Below are 18,891 nucleotides of genomic sequence, written 5' to 3'. Positions count from 1 at the left end.
TTTGCATTCCCACCAGCAATGTATGAGAGTTCTAGTTGCTCAGAATCTTTGCCAACACTTGGTATTGTCAGTATATTTTATGTTAGCCATTCTAATGGGTGTGTGTAGTGGTGTGTCATCACGGTTTTCATTTGCATTTCCTTAATGGCTAATGTTGGTGAACATCTTTTCATGTGTAGAATTGTCTGTTCGAGTCTTTTGCCCATTTTAAAATTCTGTTGTTTGCTTTCTTTACTGAGTTGTGAGAGGTTTTGTTTGTTTGTTTGTTTTTATTCTGGGTACAAGTCATTTAATATTTTCTCCCAGTCTATAGTTTGTCTTTTTATTGTTTTAACAGTACCTGCAGAACAAAAGCTTTTAACTTTGATGGAGTCCAGTTTATCATTTTTTTCTTTTATAGCTCATGCTTTTGGTGTTAGGTTGGAAATTGCTTAATCTCAGATGACATTGTATTTTTCTTACATTTCATTCTGCTATACCCTTTTTCTTTGAATTATTATGGTGCTTTGGAAATGAAATGATACAGCTAGAAATTTTTCTCCTAGAGTAAAGTTTAATGTTGAATGTTAATGGATGGCTTAAAAATATCAGGACTCAGAACCACATCAGTATGATTATTATTATAACTATATAAAAACATATTCATATTGAGGAAATTCTGCAAAGGGAAGGAACAGAAATGGCTAGTATGGCTCTTTTAAGTCAGTGGTTTCCAAATCCTGGCTGTTGTATCAGAATCACTGGGGTAGCTTTAAAAAGAAAAATACCCAGATTCTCTTTCTTTTGATCATTTTTTTTTTTGAGATCAGTAAATTGGTGGCCTCCCCCCCCAATTTTTTTTAATAAACTTTACTTTTAGAGCAGTTTTTGATTCACAGCAAAATGGGCCAGAAGGTTCAGAGATTTCCTATATGCCCCCTGACACATGTACAGCCTCCCCTGCTATAAGCATCCCATACCAGAGTGGCGCATTTGTTAAAATAATGAACCTACACTGACATATCATTATCACCCAGAGTCCATAGTTTACATTAGAGGGTCATCCTTGGTGGTGGTTATTCTATGCATTTTGACAAATGTGTAATGAAATACCATTATAGTACCATCCAGAATATTTTCACTGCCGTAAAAATCCTGTGCTCTGCCTGTTCATTTTTGTTCCACCCTAATCCCTAGCAACCACTGATCTTTTTTACCGTTTCTTTAGTCTTTCCTTTTCAAGAATGTCATATGGTTGGAATCATATGGTACGTAGCCTTTTCACATTGTCTTCTTTCACTTTGTAATATGTACTTAAGGTTCCTGTGTGTCTTTTCATGGCTTGATAGCTTATTTCTTTCTAGTGCTGAATGATACTCCATTGTCTGGATGTACCACAGTTTATTTATTCACCTACTGAAGGACATCTTGGTTGCTTCTAAGTTTTGGCAGTTATGAATAAAGCTGCTATAAACATCAGTGTGGGGGGTTTTATATGGACATAAGTTGTCAACTCCTTTGGTATTTATTCCAGGGAGCATAATTTTCTGTATCATATAGTAAGAATATGTCTGGTTTTGTAAGAAGCTGCCAAACTCTCTTCCAAAGTGACTGTCACCATTTTGCATTCCTGCCGGCAGTGATTGAGAGTGCCTCTTGCTCTGCATGCTCACCAGATGTGCTGATGTCGTTGTTTCGGGTTTTGGCCATTCTAATAGATGTGTAGTGGTATCCCATTGTTATTTTAATTTGCAGTTCCTTACCGGTCAGATGTTGAACATCTTTTTATATGCTTATTTGCCATCTGGATATCTTTTTGGTGAGGTGTCCAGGTCTTTTGCCAGTTTTTAAAATTGGGTTGTTTGTTTTCTTATTGTCGAGTTTTATAAATTCTTTGTGTATTTTGGATAACAGGCCTTTTTCAGGTGTGTGTGTGTCTTTTGTAAATATTTTCTCCCATTCTGTGTCTTGTCTTCTCATTCTCTTGATTGAAATCTATTAGTCTCCATGGGATTCTATTTCTTTGCCAAGTTTGTGATCTACTGTTTTAAATTACTGTGTCTTGCTTTATCCTTTGCAAGGCTAGATGTCTTGCATTAGCCATCAGTTTGCAGCTACTCGTTTATCCTCTTTGTCACAGCTGGTCCATCCTGCTCTCAACTTCCATGGTTCTTCATCGTCTCACTCTTCAAAGTCCAACTCTTCATCTGGATAATCTTCATGTAGATTTTCTAAAGTAATGATGCTGGTCGTACTTGATCTGCAGGTCCCTTTGGTTCTGGTACCACCTCTACGTCAGGGTTGCCTTTGCTGGTGCAAAGATTAATCATGTTACAACGCACAGTTCCCACTTTCTATTTCAAGTTTTCTGTATTGTTATGTTAATAATTTGTAAAATAAAGGTTAAATCTTTTTTTCACTTTGTGTATTTTGCTTTATATGCCAACTTAATCTTCTTTTGAAAAGCCTATCAAAAGTTTTGATCTTCATAAAGATTGAATTTTCACCTCATTCCTACCATTTCGTTGTATATGTTTGAACAAATATGCATTCACTTTTCATGTATCAGAGTATGAAGATATTTTTCTGGGGCAGTTTTAGAGGAACAGTTTTTTGCTCATAAAGTGATCTGAATAGTTAAGAGATGATTGCAGCAAGTGTGCCTAAGGGTATTTATCTTTCATCTTTTAGTCCTGTCCAGGTGTGTAATCTTTCAAAAATAAATATAACAAAATTAACAGTTTATAGCAGCTTATTTTCTGCTAAGTAAAATTCACTGTTACTGATTTATCAGCATAATTTTTTGAAGTATAATGCAAATAAAGCAATTGTATCATTTGTGACACATTGTGCTAGTTGATCGCATTTTAATTTTGTTGAAAGGCAGGTATCTTATACTTGTTGCTATGTTTTAGTGTATAAATCATTGATTTTAGAAAATATGCCTTATTTTATAACTTTTAAAATTTAATTGGTAAATTTTTCATTTATCCAACAAATATACCAAGCATATTCTTGCATTCCAAAATCAGGGTGACTTTAATACAGTTAACATATAACTTGATTTTATAACAAAGGGGGTATATAGAAGTTCACTTAAGTCCTTACAAATAATTAATTCCTAGATATTATGGTGTTTGGAATATATAATTTAATTTTTGTTATGTAGTACAGTTTCTCTAGTATTGTCATGATTTTGATTTAATTGCTACTCAAAGTTTAGTGGTTCAGTGAAAGAATATGAAGGTTGAAGAATTTTGTAAATAGGTGCATTTTCAACTTGCTGTGTTTTTGTTTTTGTTTTTAGCATTAGCTACCTTGGGAACTTGCATATGATGAGTGATAGACTTAATGAGTTGAAATAAATGGTATATTACCACTTCCCATGAAAGTGTTTGTTTAACACAGTACTGTCAGCTAACTGACATGGATGTTTATCACTTTTGATGTAGTCAGCATATTTATGGAGTAATCTGTGGGTGATATATTTGAAGTCAAGGAGCTGAGTCTGTGAACAAAAGATTATATAATAAAATTCTAAATTATGTGGTATATAAGCTCGTGGTTTTCATACTGTATGCTTAGTAGAATAGATTTATTGTCCCATCACTAAAATCTCTCACTGACTTCTTTACCTCTATAAATAAGAAAATATATAGTTTTGTCAACTTCAACTTACTCTCCCATGTGTTGAGAGTAATGTGTTATGTGTATTTTTTTTTTTAATCTTTGGCACTTCGAACCACTTTTTTCTAGTTCTAATACACAGTGACATTTTATTTACATGTATTTATAATTCGTGTTTACAGGTGTCTATATATCTCAACACACATATTAAATGATTTGTTTCTCAGAGAACACCATGACTTCAGATTCTCCCCAACCTGAAAAAGTTGAACCACTACTGCAGATTATCTATGGTAAAGAATGTTTAGAGATAGAAGATGTCTCTTCAAGCCGGAGTTATTGAGAGTTGAGCTAGACCATGGAAGATTGGTTGGATTTGAATAACTGCATAGGTTGGCAGTATAGTCCCAAAGTGTTGTAGGAACTTGGAGGACAAACACACTACTTTTTCATGACAAAGCTAGAACCAGAGTCTAGATTCTAATTCCTAGTCAAATAATCTTTCAGTTGGACTGATAGCATAGCAGGAAGAAGTAGTGGTCAGTAACCTCATAATGGAGAAGGTGTCAATATGCTTGTGGACTGTGGAATTCCTGAATTCTTATCAGGATTGCATTAGGAAGGCATTTCAGACTGAAAGGAACTTTACGTGCAAAGGCAGATATCCTGAAAGAGCTTACCTTGTTGGAGGTGGATCATGGTGTTGGAGGGTGGGGATGAAATAAAGGGTCTTTTATATGCCAGGCACTGTTCTAGATGTGGAAGGTACACATGGAAAAGACAGACTCCCTGCTACCGTGGAGCTTACATTTTAGTAGGAGAAATAATAAACATAAATATGTAACATACTAGTAACTAGTGATGAGTACTTGAGGAAAAATAAAGTGTAGGGTAAAGGAATAGAGATAGACGTTATTGAAATAGGGTGTCAGGGAAGACCTTTTTGTGGAGGTGAAACTTGAGCAGAAAAAAAGGCGGGGAGTGAGGTATGTGAACCAGCGCAGAGGAGATGGCAGAGCACATTTGCTGTATGCAGCTCCATGGTAGCTGGAGTGCATTAAGTTAATAGTTTATGCTCACTGAGTGTTTACTGAGTGCCAGACACTGTTCTACCTGTATTACTAGTGGTAATTCAATCCTTAAAACAATCCTATAAAATGGATACTATTTCAGATTTGAGGAAACTGAAGCACAGAGATTAAATACTTTACCCAAGGTTGCACAGCTGGTCGGCGAGCTGGGATTCAAGCCCAGGTAGTTTGACTCCAAAATCAGTGTTTTCGACCATTCTTCAAAGATTGGGGAGGGGGGAAGTGTAGTAGGAAATTTAATTGGAGCAATAGCCTGGGGCCAGTTCTGTGGGGCCTTTGTGGTTCCTTTATAAGTATTTAGGATTTTATGCTGACAGTGAGGTTAAGTCATTGGCGGGTTGAGAAGTGCCCAAGAGGTTGCTTTATGATTCTGGAGGTCAAGAGATGGGTCTGGATTATACAAAACACATTTGTTAGTTATCTGTATATAGGTTGTATTATAGCTTAAAATATTTCTACTGGTCTGTAACATGTTTCTTTGATCTAAAATCGAAGATTCCACTTCATTATTTTGTTGAACAGATATGTGCATGTATACATATGAGTGCATGCGTGCATGTGTATAAACAAACTAATGAACTTTTCTGTTAATAGGTGCGAGAAGATGTACTAAATTCATTGAATAACAACTTTCTTCAAACACTAAATCAAGCTTGGAACGATCATCAGACAGCTATGGTGATGATTAGAGACATACTAATGTATATGGTAAGTAGAGCTTTGTTGTTTTTCCTTTAAGTTAAGCATTTCAAAACACAGTGTCTTTTTTCTGTCACATTTATTTGGATGGTACAACTCAGTGTGGAAACCTTTTTTTCTTTTTTTTTTTAAATACTATTTCCTTCGTAAGGGCCAACCTTAGCTTATATGAGTAGAATCTTAGTTGCTCCTATACTTAATGATTAGAATGGAAAACTGAAAGGGAAAGATTTAATATTTTTCTAAATATCTGGCACTTATGCTTCAATATGTGAAATACCGAAAAGTTCATCATCTCTTCTTGAGTAAGGGTGATTGAGTGACAACATGAGAGATGAAAGCTGAATATTCTCTTGCAAGTTTTTAAACCCTAATGTCCTTATATCTTCAGTTACAGGGGATGTCATATTAATACAAATATTTTTGTAATAACTGCCATCTATCACTCCTAATAATAAATCTCTCCCAATCTTACAAGGACTGTAAGTGCTTGCGGTATATATATATATTCTTCAGATATGTATTGCCTTTTTCACCTAGTTTTACTGTTTTTTAATCATTCAAGAAAAGTATCTTGTTCATCAAAACAATTTGGAAAACATGGACCTGAGGTAAGCTGTTTAATAGCTTTCAAGGAGATTAAACTCTCAGGTTTTTTTAACTTTAGTATGATTATTAAGATTCATCAAGCTTAATTATCGTGTCTGCAAAATCATCAAGCCCAATAACTTGTTACTTCATTGTTTATGTTTGAGAATTGGACGTAGTGATTTTCTTCTAAGATTTCTTCACTCTCTGCTTTTCGAATTTTTATTTTCAGTTTCTTTAGTTTTGATTATTAGTTGTAATGGTGAGAGCGTGTCCTGCTTTCTTTTACTTGGTAGAATGAAGCAGTGTTTGGAAAGAATTTCCAATGAGAGCAAACAGCTGTCAAGTTTTTTGTTCTGCTGAGTGAATTCAATCAGGCCTGTTACCCCAGGTTTTATAGGGCTTAGTGGCAAGAGGGTCAAGGAGAAGCTACTTCGTTTTTCAGGGTTTTGATGAAACGTTTAACAAATTATTTAGCCTTTCTGAGCCTCGTTTTCCTCTTCAGGATATAGATTCATTTTAAGTTGATATTTTGAGGTAAATGCGATAGCATGTGAAAACATAATGTCTGGGATTTAAATGTGAAATAAGTTAACTTACTGCTGTCCTCTTTAAGTTTTGGATTTGGTGAGCCTTTAAATTCCAACACAAACACTGAGATAGAAAATTACTTGTGATTTCATGGTCCATCACTCTATTGATAAAAGGAATATTTTAAAATTATTTATATACTTTTTATACCATGCTATTTTTAGAATTTCTGTTTTATTTCAGCACACACACACACCATTTTTTTTGTTGGTTGGGGGGCAAATGAAATCTCAAACCTTGAATCCTGGCTATTATGTGACCATAGTCAAGGAACTAATTATCATTCCTCAGCTTCCTCATTTATAAAATGAAAATAATATTGTGCTAATTGGGTAGAGTAGCCATGAGGCTTAAAGGAGCCTTTCATATGAAGCACCTATATGGCCTGGACTGTAGTAATGTGCTCAGTAAAAATTAACTAGTATTAATATTTCCCATCATCTTTTCATCAAACCCAGCTGGTAGTACCACACCCCTAGATAAACCCAGCAACTTGCCTTTCCTGGGCTTCTGCTGGTAGAAACCCCACTTGGGAAACCTCACACAGGGTAGCTCAGTGCCAGTATTTGTCCATTTTCACAAACCTCAAGTCAGCCCTCCACACTGCTCAGTAGTCTCACGCTTTCTCTATTCAGCTCATTCCACCACTTTGAAAGAGTTATTTCTCTTCAAACCTCCAGCTGTCCTGCTGGTCCCCTTACTCTTAATAAACAATCTTGCCTTCTGCCTCTCAGAGAGAAGGAGAAAGCATCAGGTGGAAGCTGGGTTCATCTCTTGCCTCTGAATCTACAGGTTTCCCTATATTTTCTCCCCTTTTGTGTTTCTCTTTTTCCCTCCCATTTTAATGGAGGGCAGTGTTTCCTCACCTATCAAATGCCATTTCTTCACTTGTGCTAAGAATCTCATTTCTTTCTACTTTGTCAAAAAACAGAATTATTTTCAGGTTCTGCCTTTTTACTGGTCTTACTCATCAGCACTGGACACGTTCAGGTCACTGGCACCCTCGAAATAAAGCCCCACTGCATTTTCGGCTGGACCCCTGCGCTGCTTCCCAGGGTGTCTCGTTGCCGTGCACAGCTAAATGTCTCGTAGGAAATGTTGACACTTGCTATCTCTTTTTTCTCATCTTTTATTCGTTTTGAATATGTTTTTGTCACGCTTCTATCTCAACTCTTCTATTCCTTCTTGCTCTTACTGGGATCGCCGCGTTTGCGCGTCTCTGAAAGCGAAGCTCACTGCTACTCCTCATGCTCCTGGATTCTTCCAGCAGCATCGGCACAGTTGACGACTCTTCTCGTCTTCTAACACGTTGGGTTCTTAATTTCTGTGACCAAACACTCCCTTGGTATGCCTCCTGCCTTTCTGTTTCTTCCCAGTCACTCTTCCTTCTCCTCTGCCCTTTAAAATAGAGGCATGCTTGGGGCTTAGTCCTAGGCTTCCTTCTCCTGGTACCTGTTATTTGCTTACCTTAGCTCTCTGTTGTGCCTCTGTTCAGGTGATTCCCACATTATGTCTCCAGCCTCATTCTCTGAGATTCAGACTCGTAAGTTCATTTATCTAGTTGGTGGCTCCCTTCATTGTCTGAGGGGTACTTCAGACTTGGCGTTTCCAAATGAGCTCATAATCAGTGTCATTCCATCTGATCATGACAGAAACCTGGGAATTATTCTTGTCAGTTTCTTCTCCCTCTCTCCCTACATCATGTATTTCTAGAACCTGAAATTTCTCTGTTTTCATATCTACTACCTAAGACCAAAGCACCTTCATTTCTTAGTAACTAGTCATACAACATTCACTATGCTCCCCTCTCTTCTCTATAAAGCACATGATTATGTTACTGCCCTGCTGAAGTCCTTCTCTCTCATCTTGGAATTTTCACACGTCTTCTGTCTGGATATGTTTCCACCCTTTATGTGATTTTTTTTCCTACTTATCCTTTAAGTCTTAGCTTAAATTTCTGGTAAGCTTTCCCTGACTCATGCTGTGTACTGCACACTGGCACCAGCTGCTCTCACTGTACTCAGTACTACTCCTTTTGTAGCATTTATCATTATTAACAACTGTTTAGTGCCTCGTTTCCTCACTGGACTGAACTTTACTGGGGGGGATGTCTGTGTCACCACTGTGTCTCCAACACCTAGCACAACTCTCTGCACAAACAAGGCACTCCCATACATCTTTGAATTAATATACACATTCTTTTTTAATCGTGCTTTTTTCAAAATGCTTATTAAAATATGCAATTACAGATTCAGAAAGAAATTTAAGTGTTGATAAGGTATCTTCATGTTCTATAAGGTAGACTTCTTTCATCTTTCATTCTCTTTATTTTTCCTTTTTATGTGTAGTGTTCTGGGCTTAGTTAAATAAGTGCTTTTAAAAATTAAGGTAAAATTTATATACATTGAAATGTGCAGAACTGAAGTGTATAAAGTTATTTTTGACACATGTATGCTCCTTTGTAACCAATACTTCAGTCAAGATAAATAAATGCTTTTAATTTTCCAAAGATCAAAAAAAAATTTTCTGTTGACATCTACGTTATTTTCTGTGAGGATTTTTACCCTCAATTCAGACTTACCAGATCACTTTACCTGCTAGATAAGACATACACCTGAGGTGTACAGGTTTCTAGACAGATTTCTCTTTCCTATGAATTCTGGCTCTAACTGTTGGAATTTTAGATCTCAGGCTCAGAGGGAGGAGAGAAGATGCTGCACTGTCTTCCCACCTCCCTCCTACTCAGCTAGCTGACTTTTTCTCTAACAAGGAGGTGTCTGTATCTAAAATGCCCTGTGTGAGCCTCAGTGTATATAGATAGCATGGGACACACTGACTCTTGAAAGTGGAAATGGAATCAGTCACAGGTTACGTGGAGGCAGCCGTTGGTCACAATTTGTCCCCACTCACTTTGTTGTTGGCAGGTTCAGCGTTCCAGAAAGAAAAGTGTACGTGTCTCTAGATGGAACATGTGATCTATACCCCTTTCTAACATTTGAGACTTGCATTATGTATTTTGCCCCTGAAGGCGCTGGAGTTTGTAATCTCTGCTTTGTTTCTTATTTTTAATTCATTCTTTTCTTTAAGAAAAGTTAACACGTTAAACTTTTAAGATTGGTTTGAGCCTACTTAGTATAAGTTTCCTCTTCAGTTTTTTAATTGTTTAAAAGATGAATGATTGGGGAAAGATCTGATTACTTTGTGGAGAAAATGTGTTATAGGTTATATAATAGCTTTAATTATCAAAATTATCTACAGGTATATTAATATTCAGTTCATTTCCCTCCCCCCCTTAAACTATAAAATGAATACAATATCAAGGGAGAGTTAAATTTATGGATGGTATTCTGTAGGTTACTTTTGAGCAATTAGAATTAATGTCAAAAGATACAGGAAAGCATTTCCTATTGTGATATGTAGGGCTAATAGAAGGTTAATAGAGGAATTTTCTGCATAAAACTCTGGTTATTTTCAAAGATATTTTCATGTTTTTAGTTGAATTTATCTATATTCCCAGTCATTTTCACAAATAACAAAGATATAGTACTATTGCAGGTTATCCTTAAAGACTAGAGGCTATAAATTCAAAGCCCTGGGGTGGAGAGTTGACCCAGGAAAGGAGGGTCACTGCTTCTTTGAGCTATATGGGAAGTCATCAAGGATGGTGGGTGAAGAGGTGAGGTGGAATGTAGCAACAACTTTGTGAAGAGGAAAGAAGCTGAGGAACTCTTCTGATGCTGTTGGTCTCCTTAATAAAGTAGAAGGTGGGGCCATCAGTTATGGGTGACAGAAGCATGTCAGGTGTTGAGGAGTGTGGTAGACTGAGTAATGGACCCCCAGGTATGCCCATGACTAACCTCTGGAACCTAGGGATTGTTACCTTATATGGCAAAAGGAACTTTGCAGATGTGATTAGGTTGAGGATCACGAGATGATGTTTTCCTAGGTTATCCTGGTGGGCCCAGTAGAAGTGCAGGGTCTTTATAAGAGGGCTGCAGGTGGGTCAGAGTAAGAGAAGTCAGTGTGATGACAGAGGCAGAGATTGGATTGATAATGCTTTGAAGATGGAAAAGGGGCTGTAGCCAGGGAATACAGGTGGCTACTAGAAGCTGAAAAAGTCAAGGAAGTGGATTCCCCCCTCAGAGCCTCCAGAAAGAACCAGCCCTGCCGACATCTTGATTTATCCTAGTGAAACTGTTTTCAGTCTTCTCAACTGTAGAACTGTTAGAGAATAAGTAAGGTACTAAAGTTGTGGTAATTTCTTCAGCAATGATAGGAAACTAACACGTGGGGGAAGTCTGGAATATCCCCTGTGCTGGGGTCAACTATCTATAAATAAATAAGTGGATCATCTGTAATTGTGAGGGGATAATTTAGGGTAAGTTGGCACAAATTTTGTATAGTGGAGGCAGTCAGCAGCATTTGTACTTTTTTCGGAGGTACTTAAGCAGTCTCAGAGAAGAATATTCAAAAACTAAGGAAAACCTACTGATATAATTTGGCTTATTCGGTATGGGGAAGAATTCTAAGATAGTAGCATTGTTAAAATTGTTGATCGTGAATCTGTGCTGTTTAATAAGCAGGCAAGTGAATCACAAGGTCCCAGGAAACAGAAGTATTAGGTGTTACGGATCAGTAGACCTGAAGATCCAGTTAGAATGAGGAGCAGTTGAAGTGTAACAAAGGGAGAGGTGGGAGGAAAAAGAGGATCTTTAATACCAGAGATATTTGATGTCTTCTAATGATGAGTCTCAAGATTTGTCCATATCAATATGTGGGTGAAGAGAATCCTGATAAGATGGGAGATGAAAATTTAGGCATCTTTAAGGAGTGTGTCAGATTGGTCATTATTATGAAAGTTGCAGTTACCAAAGGTAATAGATGTCAAGGAGTAGAGTTGAGAGAAATAATGTAAGCTGTTTGCTGAAGCTACCAAGGATTTGTATGTCCTTGGAGATCAGAAGGCAGGATGAGAACATGGAGATGACAGAATTTGTGAGTCTGTTTTTTCTCTCGTAGATTTTGATACTTTTAGTTCCAAAAAATACTTCTTTACTGTATTCTAGATTGCACATTGAAAAAAGTTTGAAAATAGCTGTATTCTGGAAGAATACAGATAGGTTGCTTAAGAGTCTTCTTGGTACTTTCTCTGTTTTCAAAATAACATCTTAGAAGAAAATAGGATCCAGTGGCTTTGGGACTGTTAAGCTTCACACTTGTTCAGTATGTTTACTTAACTGCTTTTGCAAGAAAGGTCTGTGCAAGACAGGTTCCCCATATGTGCTCTAGTTTTTGCCTTTGTGACTGACAGTATAATACCTTGGCATCTTTTTATGGTTAGGTCAAAAGCCAGGTACTAGGCCTTTATGTAAAATAAAACTAGGGCAACATCGTAAATACTGTAAAGGTTAAGAGTATTGTGCTTGATAATTAGGATTTCTTCCTTGCCGTCCATTTTAGCTCCTCTTTCAAACAGATTGATAGAACCATAAACACCTTGATTACTATGCCCTGTGAACTGTTTTTGTGTGTGTGCACTGATTATGTAGCAATCTATGACTGAGTTTAGGGAGGCAAGTATTAATTCAGCCAGAGGTAGGCCCTGTGGTGGTGCAGTCATATCTTGCTGTAGGAAAGGAAATGAAACTTTTGTCCATAAAGGGGAGTGCTCCCCATATATATACATATATGTGTGTGTGTGTATGATAATTTTATGTAATATCATATATATATATATGATTATTTATGCAGAGTTGAGCTAACATTCATTCACCTTTGCGCTTATGTGGATAATAAATTCATTCATTCAGCAGGTGTACAATGACTGTGTATTATGTATCAGACACTATATTCTAAACAACTGGGTTCCTTTTTCCAGTTTCTTCTATCACTGGGCAGTTTTATGATGTGGACATCCCGTTTGGGCAGATAATCCTGGTTTCCCAAGCCTAATTTAAGAACAGTGATTTTATCAATGATCCAGGTTTAAGCTATCAAAGCGTATTAGAAATCTTTAGTATTGTTTCTTTTCTCATTTTTTATTTTGAATTTGATAATAAAATTCTCATTAAAGAAGTGACTTTCTAAGGCTTTAGATACCTAATTGTCGTCAGAAGTTATTTAAAACCATCATTATTAGACCACTTAGAAACTCAGCAAAAATATTAGATACTGTAGCAATTATTCCAACCCCTTGATAGTATATTAGCCTTAAACTAATTTGAAAGTCCTCTTCTAATTTTTTTAGAAAACTTTTGTCGATATATAACATAAATTAAACTACACAATTTTTTTTTGCCAATTTTTTTAAAAATGTGGGTTTTCTGGGGTTTTGTTTTTAGTAATTTGTGGGAGTTCTTTATATGTTCTGGATAAATGTTCTTTGTCAAATAACATATGTATTGTGAGGTAATGTCTTCCATTCTGGGCTTGCCTTTTCTCTTAATGGTGTCTTTGAAGAGAAGTTTTTAATTTCAATTAATTTCAGTTTTTCAATCTGCAGTTGTTGGATAAAGTGTTGTAAACATACCAGTTAGTCAGATTTACTAATCAAGTTCAGATCTTCCACGTCTTTGCTAAACTTTTTGTCTGCTTGTTCTATCAACTACCAAGAAATATTAAAATCTTCAGATTTGATTTGTTTGTTTATTCTTTTAGTTTATATATTTTGAGGTTTTGTTACAAAGTGAATATCAATTTAGGGTTTTATCTTCCTATTGAGTCGACTTTTTTATTTTTCTGAAATATTCTTTATCACTAGTAATACTTCTTGCTTAAAGACTACTTTGTCTATGTTACTAAATGAGCTTTCTTACAATTAATGTTTGTATGGCAAACTTCATCTCATCCTTTTCTTTCCACCTTTTTGTGTCCTTATATTTAAGGTGTGTCACTTGTAAGTACCATATAGTAACATGCTTTTAAACCTATCTGATAATCTTTGTTTTTAAATTGAAGCATATAATTCATTTACATTTAATGTGACTACTGATGTATTTGGGTTTATATTTGCCGTCCTACTGTTTTGGTTTTTTCCTGTTTGTCTTATCTGTTCTTTTGATTTTATTCAGCTTTCTTTCCTCCTTTTAGGTGAATCAAGTATGATTTATTATCCTATCCCCTTCCCCCATTAGCTGTTATTTATATATGCTTTTATTATTATTATTTTAGGGATTACCTTAGCGATTACAACATAGATCCTTGACTTATAGTTTACCTTATATTAGTTTTTTTTTTAAACCACTTCTGGATAGTATCAGAGTCTTAGAATACTTTGACTTCCTGGGGCTTTTCCCCCTTAGTTTTTAGACATTTGATCCTGGAGTGCTTGTTTTGTTTTGGTGTGGGGACAGGCCTGGTAATTTTTCCAACATTGTGTATGAAAAATTGTGGAGGCCCTGGATGATGATGTTTTCCTTCATAGGATCATAGATCGCCATGATCTAGTTGAAGCTGGCTTTTAGGCTTTGTTAAGGTTGATCTGTTTTCAGTTTGCCTTTTTTTCCAGGGCATGTTTTTACGCACAGGAAATAACCCCTTCTGGGGTCTCAGTTAAAAGCCTGAGTTGTTTACTGGTTTGCCCTTCACGTTACTTACTGTGCCTTGAGATACTAGCTTTTGTCTCTCTCTGCTGCAAGTCTGCCAACAGTCTCTGTTCAGCTCTTTAGTCTCCCAGTGCTGCTTTCTGTTTGGTATTTTGGTGTCTCATCCATGCTTAGGTGATGTGTCAGTAAACATCTCAGTGAAAATTAGTTGCAGAATTTCTGGCTCTTCTTTACATTTCTCTCTTCTTCAGACTTCTGCCTCGTGAGTCTTAGCTGCTTGATAGCCAGCCCACCTGTGACTTTCTGCTTGGCCTCTTATTTCCAGTCCTCCAAATACAACAAATGACCCAAGGGAACGAGTGAAGGCGAACGTAGGGCTCCTCTCAGTATACTTGTCTTTTCTCCAGAATCCGGGCCCCGCAAGTCCAGGTTGCTTTTGGTGCTCTTTGATGCTTTTAAACAGTATTTGTTCGTTTGTTGTAATTGTTGTAAAACGCACATAACATAAAATTTATTATCTTAATCATTTTAAAGTGTACAGTTAGCTCAGTGGTGTTAAGTACATTCATACTGTTGCACAGCCATCACCTCCATTCATTTCCAGAATTTTCATCTTGCAAAACTAAAACCCGATACCCATTAAATGATAACTCCCCATTCCCCACCCCCTGGTCACCACCACTGTACTTTCTGTATGAATTAGACCACTCTAGCTAGCTACCTCATATAAGTGGAATCATAGAGTATCTGTCCTTTCGCAACTCAAGTTTCATCCATGTTGTAGCCTGAGTCTGAATTCCCTTCCTTAACAGATTAGTGGTTACCAGAGGGAAAGGGGGATGGGGGCAGGGCAAGATGGGTAAAGGGGGTTGGCTGTGTGATGACAGAAACTAAACATTTGGTGGTGAGCACGTTGTAGTGTATACAGAAGTCATAATATAATGTTGTACACATGAAATGTATGTAATGTTATAAACCAGTGTTGCATCAATTTTAAAAATTGCCTTTCTTTTTCAGGCTGAATAATATTCAGTTGTATGGATATACCACATTTGCTTATCCATTCATCTGTCAGTGGTCACTTGGCTTGTTTCCACCCTTGGTCAATTTTGAATAATGCTGCTATGAACACGGGTGTATGAATATTTCTTTAAGACCCTTCTTTTGGCTCTTTTGAGTATAAACCTAGATGGTAGAATTGCTAGATCATATGGTAATTCTGTTTTTATTTTTATTTATTTATTTACCCTTTTTATTAAAAATTTTTTTTTTATTTTTTAAAAATTTATTTAATTATTTTATTTATTTGGTTGCGCCAGATCTTAATTGCAGCATGCGGGCTCCTGCCGCTTTTCTGTTCTCTTTTTTTAAAAAAAAGGTAAACGAAAACAGTTATAGATCTTCTTGCCTTGAAGACAAGAAAGTGAAAGAAGAATTATTTAAGTTTAATTAAGCTCCTTGACAGTGTGCTTGATAAACCAACTTTCAGAGCTATTCACTTCAATTTAAAAAGTGGTCTTTGCCTAAATAAATAGCTGCCATTGGTCATAAGTGGGATCAAGCAGGGAAGTGTAGATAAATGAGTACTAATCCATAACTGCCCTTAGTTCATTAGTTGTGTTATTAAAAGTCCTGAACTGCTGGTATTTGAAGCAAAAATTTTATAACAAGCTCCCTCAAAAAATAATTGAGACAAAGGACTATTGTATTTATATTTGTAGTACTCAGTGTTCAGAGTTGAATGTAACCCAAAGGTTAGTTTTAGAATTTGCTTCCCAAATACCTGTGTAATCTTACAAGAAAACATTGTTCAAATGAGACACTAGATATGAGTGATATTGAAAGAGCTTATAATTTGTCCTTTCCTTGGGTGCATCATTGATTCCTATGCCCAGTACACATTCATCCTAGTTTGCTTTTTCGTGATACAATGACTGTTGGTAAAAATATTTCCCGAACCATTTCTTCTGGATAAAGTAGTAAGAGTTATTTTTTGAAGTTCATTATCAAATTTTTGTTGTTTTATTTTTATTTAAATACCACTCCCTGAGTCATGAAGCTTTTTAGCCCACTTGCACAGTCACTCCTTGACTTTGCACAGGTTTAGCTTTCATAAAATCTATATTTTCGCATAGTGTGTCTTGACACATCTAAGAATACTTTTGCATGCTGAGTTTGATCTGTCATGTATTAGTTAAATATTTAGGTATCTTGGTGGATTAGGTGTCTTGGTGAAGCCATCAGTTAAGGGGAAAAGGTTTGCTTGGCCTAGGAATAGCAACTCCCAAGAGGGAACCATAAACAGAGATTTTAAATGTAATTTTATCTCTGTAGTTATGAAACTCACATCCCTTTAGTAAATCTAATGTTTGATCCAGATGTGAGGCTTTCAAATGGATTTTTCACAACATTTTATATTTAAAATGCCTGTATTTTGGCTTTCAAAAGGCAAACAGAAGCAACCACCAACTTTCTATCTCTGTTGAGCTCTCTTCAATAGATAAATGACTAATGTTGGACTCATACAAACTACCTTTTGGTCAAATTAAATATTCACATAGAAAGGTATACAAAATAAAAAAGTTTTCCAGTGATTTAAATGATCAGAGCTAAATTGATATTGTATTACATAAAATTAGCCACTTATTTTTTAACAAAGAGAGATTCCTGTTAGAATCTATTATGAAAGGCTGTTGTGTACCCACAAGCTGAATTCCTTCTGATAGTGCTGATAAACAGTAAACAGAAGATTTAGCATGTTCATTCAGCAGATATTTTAATGATCATGTGCAGATCACAAGTTTATTGTGAATGTGTGCTGCATTAGTTTACGCACACATAAACACTCAGATGTATGTATGTATAGCTTTTATTTTACTTGATGGTAATTAATCATATGTACCAAACAATATAAATGACTATTTGGTATTACTAATTTAAGTGGCTATACTCATGTTTGCAGGTTTTCCCTTCTCTATTTATTAGCTCTCTGGTATCTATAATCATATTTCAGGGTTAACAGCTTTTCTTAATATTATGTCGTTTAATTACAATCATTATACACCTTGACGGTCTCACACTAAAAGACAAGGGTTTGACTTTTATCCTCCAACATCTGTATTTCCCTTATCCCCAGTCATCCTCCATGGATGTTAATTTTCTACGCTTTGCTCAAATACTCCAACCATGTGTTCCCATCATACCTGGCTGCTTTTACTCTGAAACATTGTTCTCTCCCATATGCATTCTGCCTGAAGAACTCATCAGCTGCACCTGGCTCTCGTTCTGTCTTTTTGCCACAGGGCTTAAGATAGCAGATATTATAGGCCAATACGGTTATAGACTCACCTGCTTTGGTAGTGATGGCATCACTGTGTTTAGGACTGAGAAGAGAGGAACCCAGGCCAGGGGAGACTGATAACAGAAAGGGAAGGAGTAATATTGAAATGTGTCTTGATCCCTAGTATATGTTAATTTTTGATCAGAGAGTTAAGCTTCAAAGGAAATCAGAGTTTTAGAGACTGTCTTTACCAGCCCTTTATGTTACCCAGGACCGGAGTGGGTAAATGACTTACTCAGGGTCACACCACCAGTTAATGGTAGAGCCAAAGATAATACGAAGAATTCTATAACTGGCACGTCCACTTTAGAAAACAAACAATTTGGCAATTTTCATATGGCTCAATAGTACTTCTACTCATAGAAATCCATCCAAGAAAAATGAAAGCATACGTCCAACAAGAAGATTGCACCCAAGTGTTCATAGCAACGTTACTCATAGTAGACTGGAAACAGCCAGTAAACTGGAAACAGCCCCAAATATCCATCAGCTGATAAATGGATAAGCTAAATGTGGCATATCCAATACAATGGAATACTTCAGCCCAAAAAAGGAATGAAATACTAATATATGTTATATTAATGAACCTTAGCAACTTTACACTTGATGAAAAATCAGACACAAAAGATTACATGTTCTATGATTCCACTTATATGAAATGTCCAGGAAAGGAAATGTATAGAAAGAGAAAGCAGAGGTGCTGGAAGTGGAGATTGACTGCGGAAGGGCTGGAGGGATTTTTCCTTTTTCTTTTTTCTTTCTTTTTTTGAGTGATGGAAGTATATTCTAGAACTGGATTGTGGCAATGACTACACAATATAGAAATTTACTGTAAATTATTGAACCATGCTCTTAAAATGAGTGAATTTTACGGCATATAACTGCAATAAAGCCAAAAGGGGAAAACATTAAAAAATTTTCACTTTAATACTCTTAGTTTACTCTGAAGATTACATTGCATGTGTCTTTTGTTCTGTAGTTCTTTTTTTTTTAACTTTTAAATTTATTTATTTATTTATTTTATGGCTGTGTTGGGTCTTCGTTTCTGTGCGAGGGCTTCCTCTAGTTGCGGCAAGCGGGGGCCACTCCTCATCGCGGTGCGTGGGCCTCTCACTGTCGCGGCCTCTCTTGTTGCGGAGCACAGGCTCCAGACGCACAGGCTCAGTAGTTGTGGCTCACGGGCCCAGTTGCGGCTCACGGGCCTAGTTGCTCCGTGGCATGTGGGATCTTCCCAGGCCAGGGTTCGAACCCGTGTCCCCTGCATTGGCAGGCAGATTCTCAACCACTGCGCCACCAGGGAAGCCCTGTTCTGTAATTCTTAAAGGTAGTTGCCTTTCACCAAAAACAATAAAATCTGACTTGGTTCTTTGACATTTCTCTTAGCCTAAATTAAGAACATTTGGTTTCCTAAGAAAGAGGTTAGTGTCTTAGT

The 18,891-nt window shown here is 36.5% G+C and overlaps 1 protein-coding gene across 3 annotated transcripts in view; it reads left to right on the top strand.

Moving 5' to 3' along the window:
* CUL3 (cullin 3) overlaps positions 1 to 18,891 on the top strand; it is a 98,277-nt gene that overhangs the window by 36,896 nt on the left and 42,490 nt on the right. For all 3 annotated transcript variants that reach the window (XM_059928820.1, XM_059928819.1, XM_059928821.1), the window contains one exon: positions 5,292 to 5,405. In XM_059928820.1, the coding sequence (XP_059784803.1) occupies positions 5,292 to 5,405 (114 nt within the window). The remainder of the gene's footprint in view (positions 1 to 5,291; positions 5,406 to 18,891) is intronic.

This window comes from Balaenoptera ricei, chromosome 7 (assembly GCF_028023285.1).
Source record: "Balaenoptera ricei isolate mBalRic1 chromosome 7, mBalRic1.hap2, whole genome shotgun sequence".
Taxonomy (NCBI): domain Eukaryota; kingdom Metazoa; phylum Chordata; class Mammalia; order Artiodactyla; family Balaenopteridae; genus Balaenoptera; species Balaenoptera ricei.
This window is presented reverse-complemented; position numbering and strand designations above follow the sequence as displayed.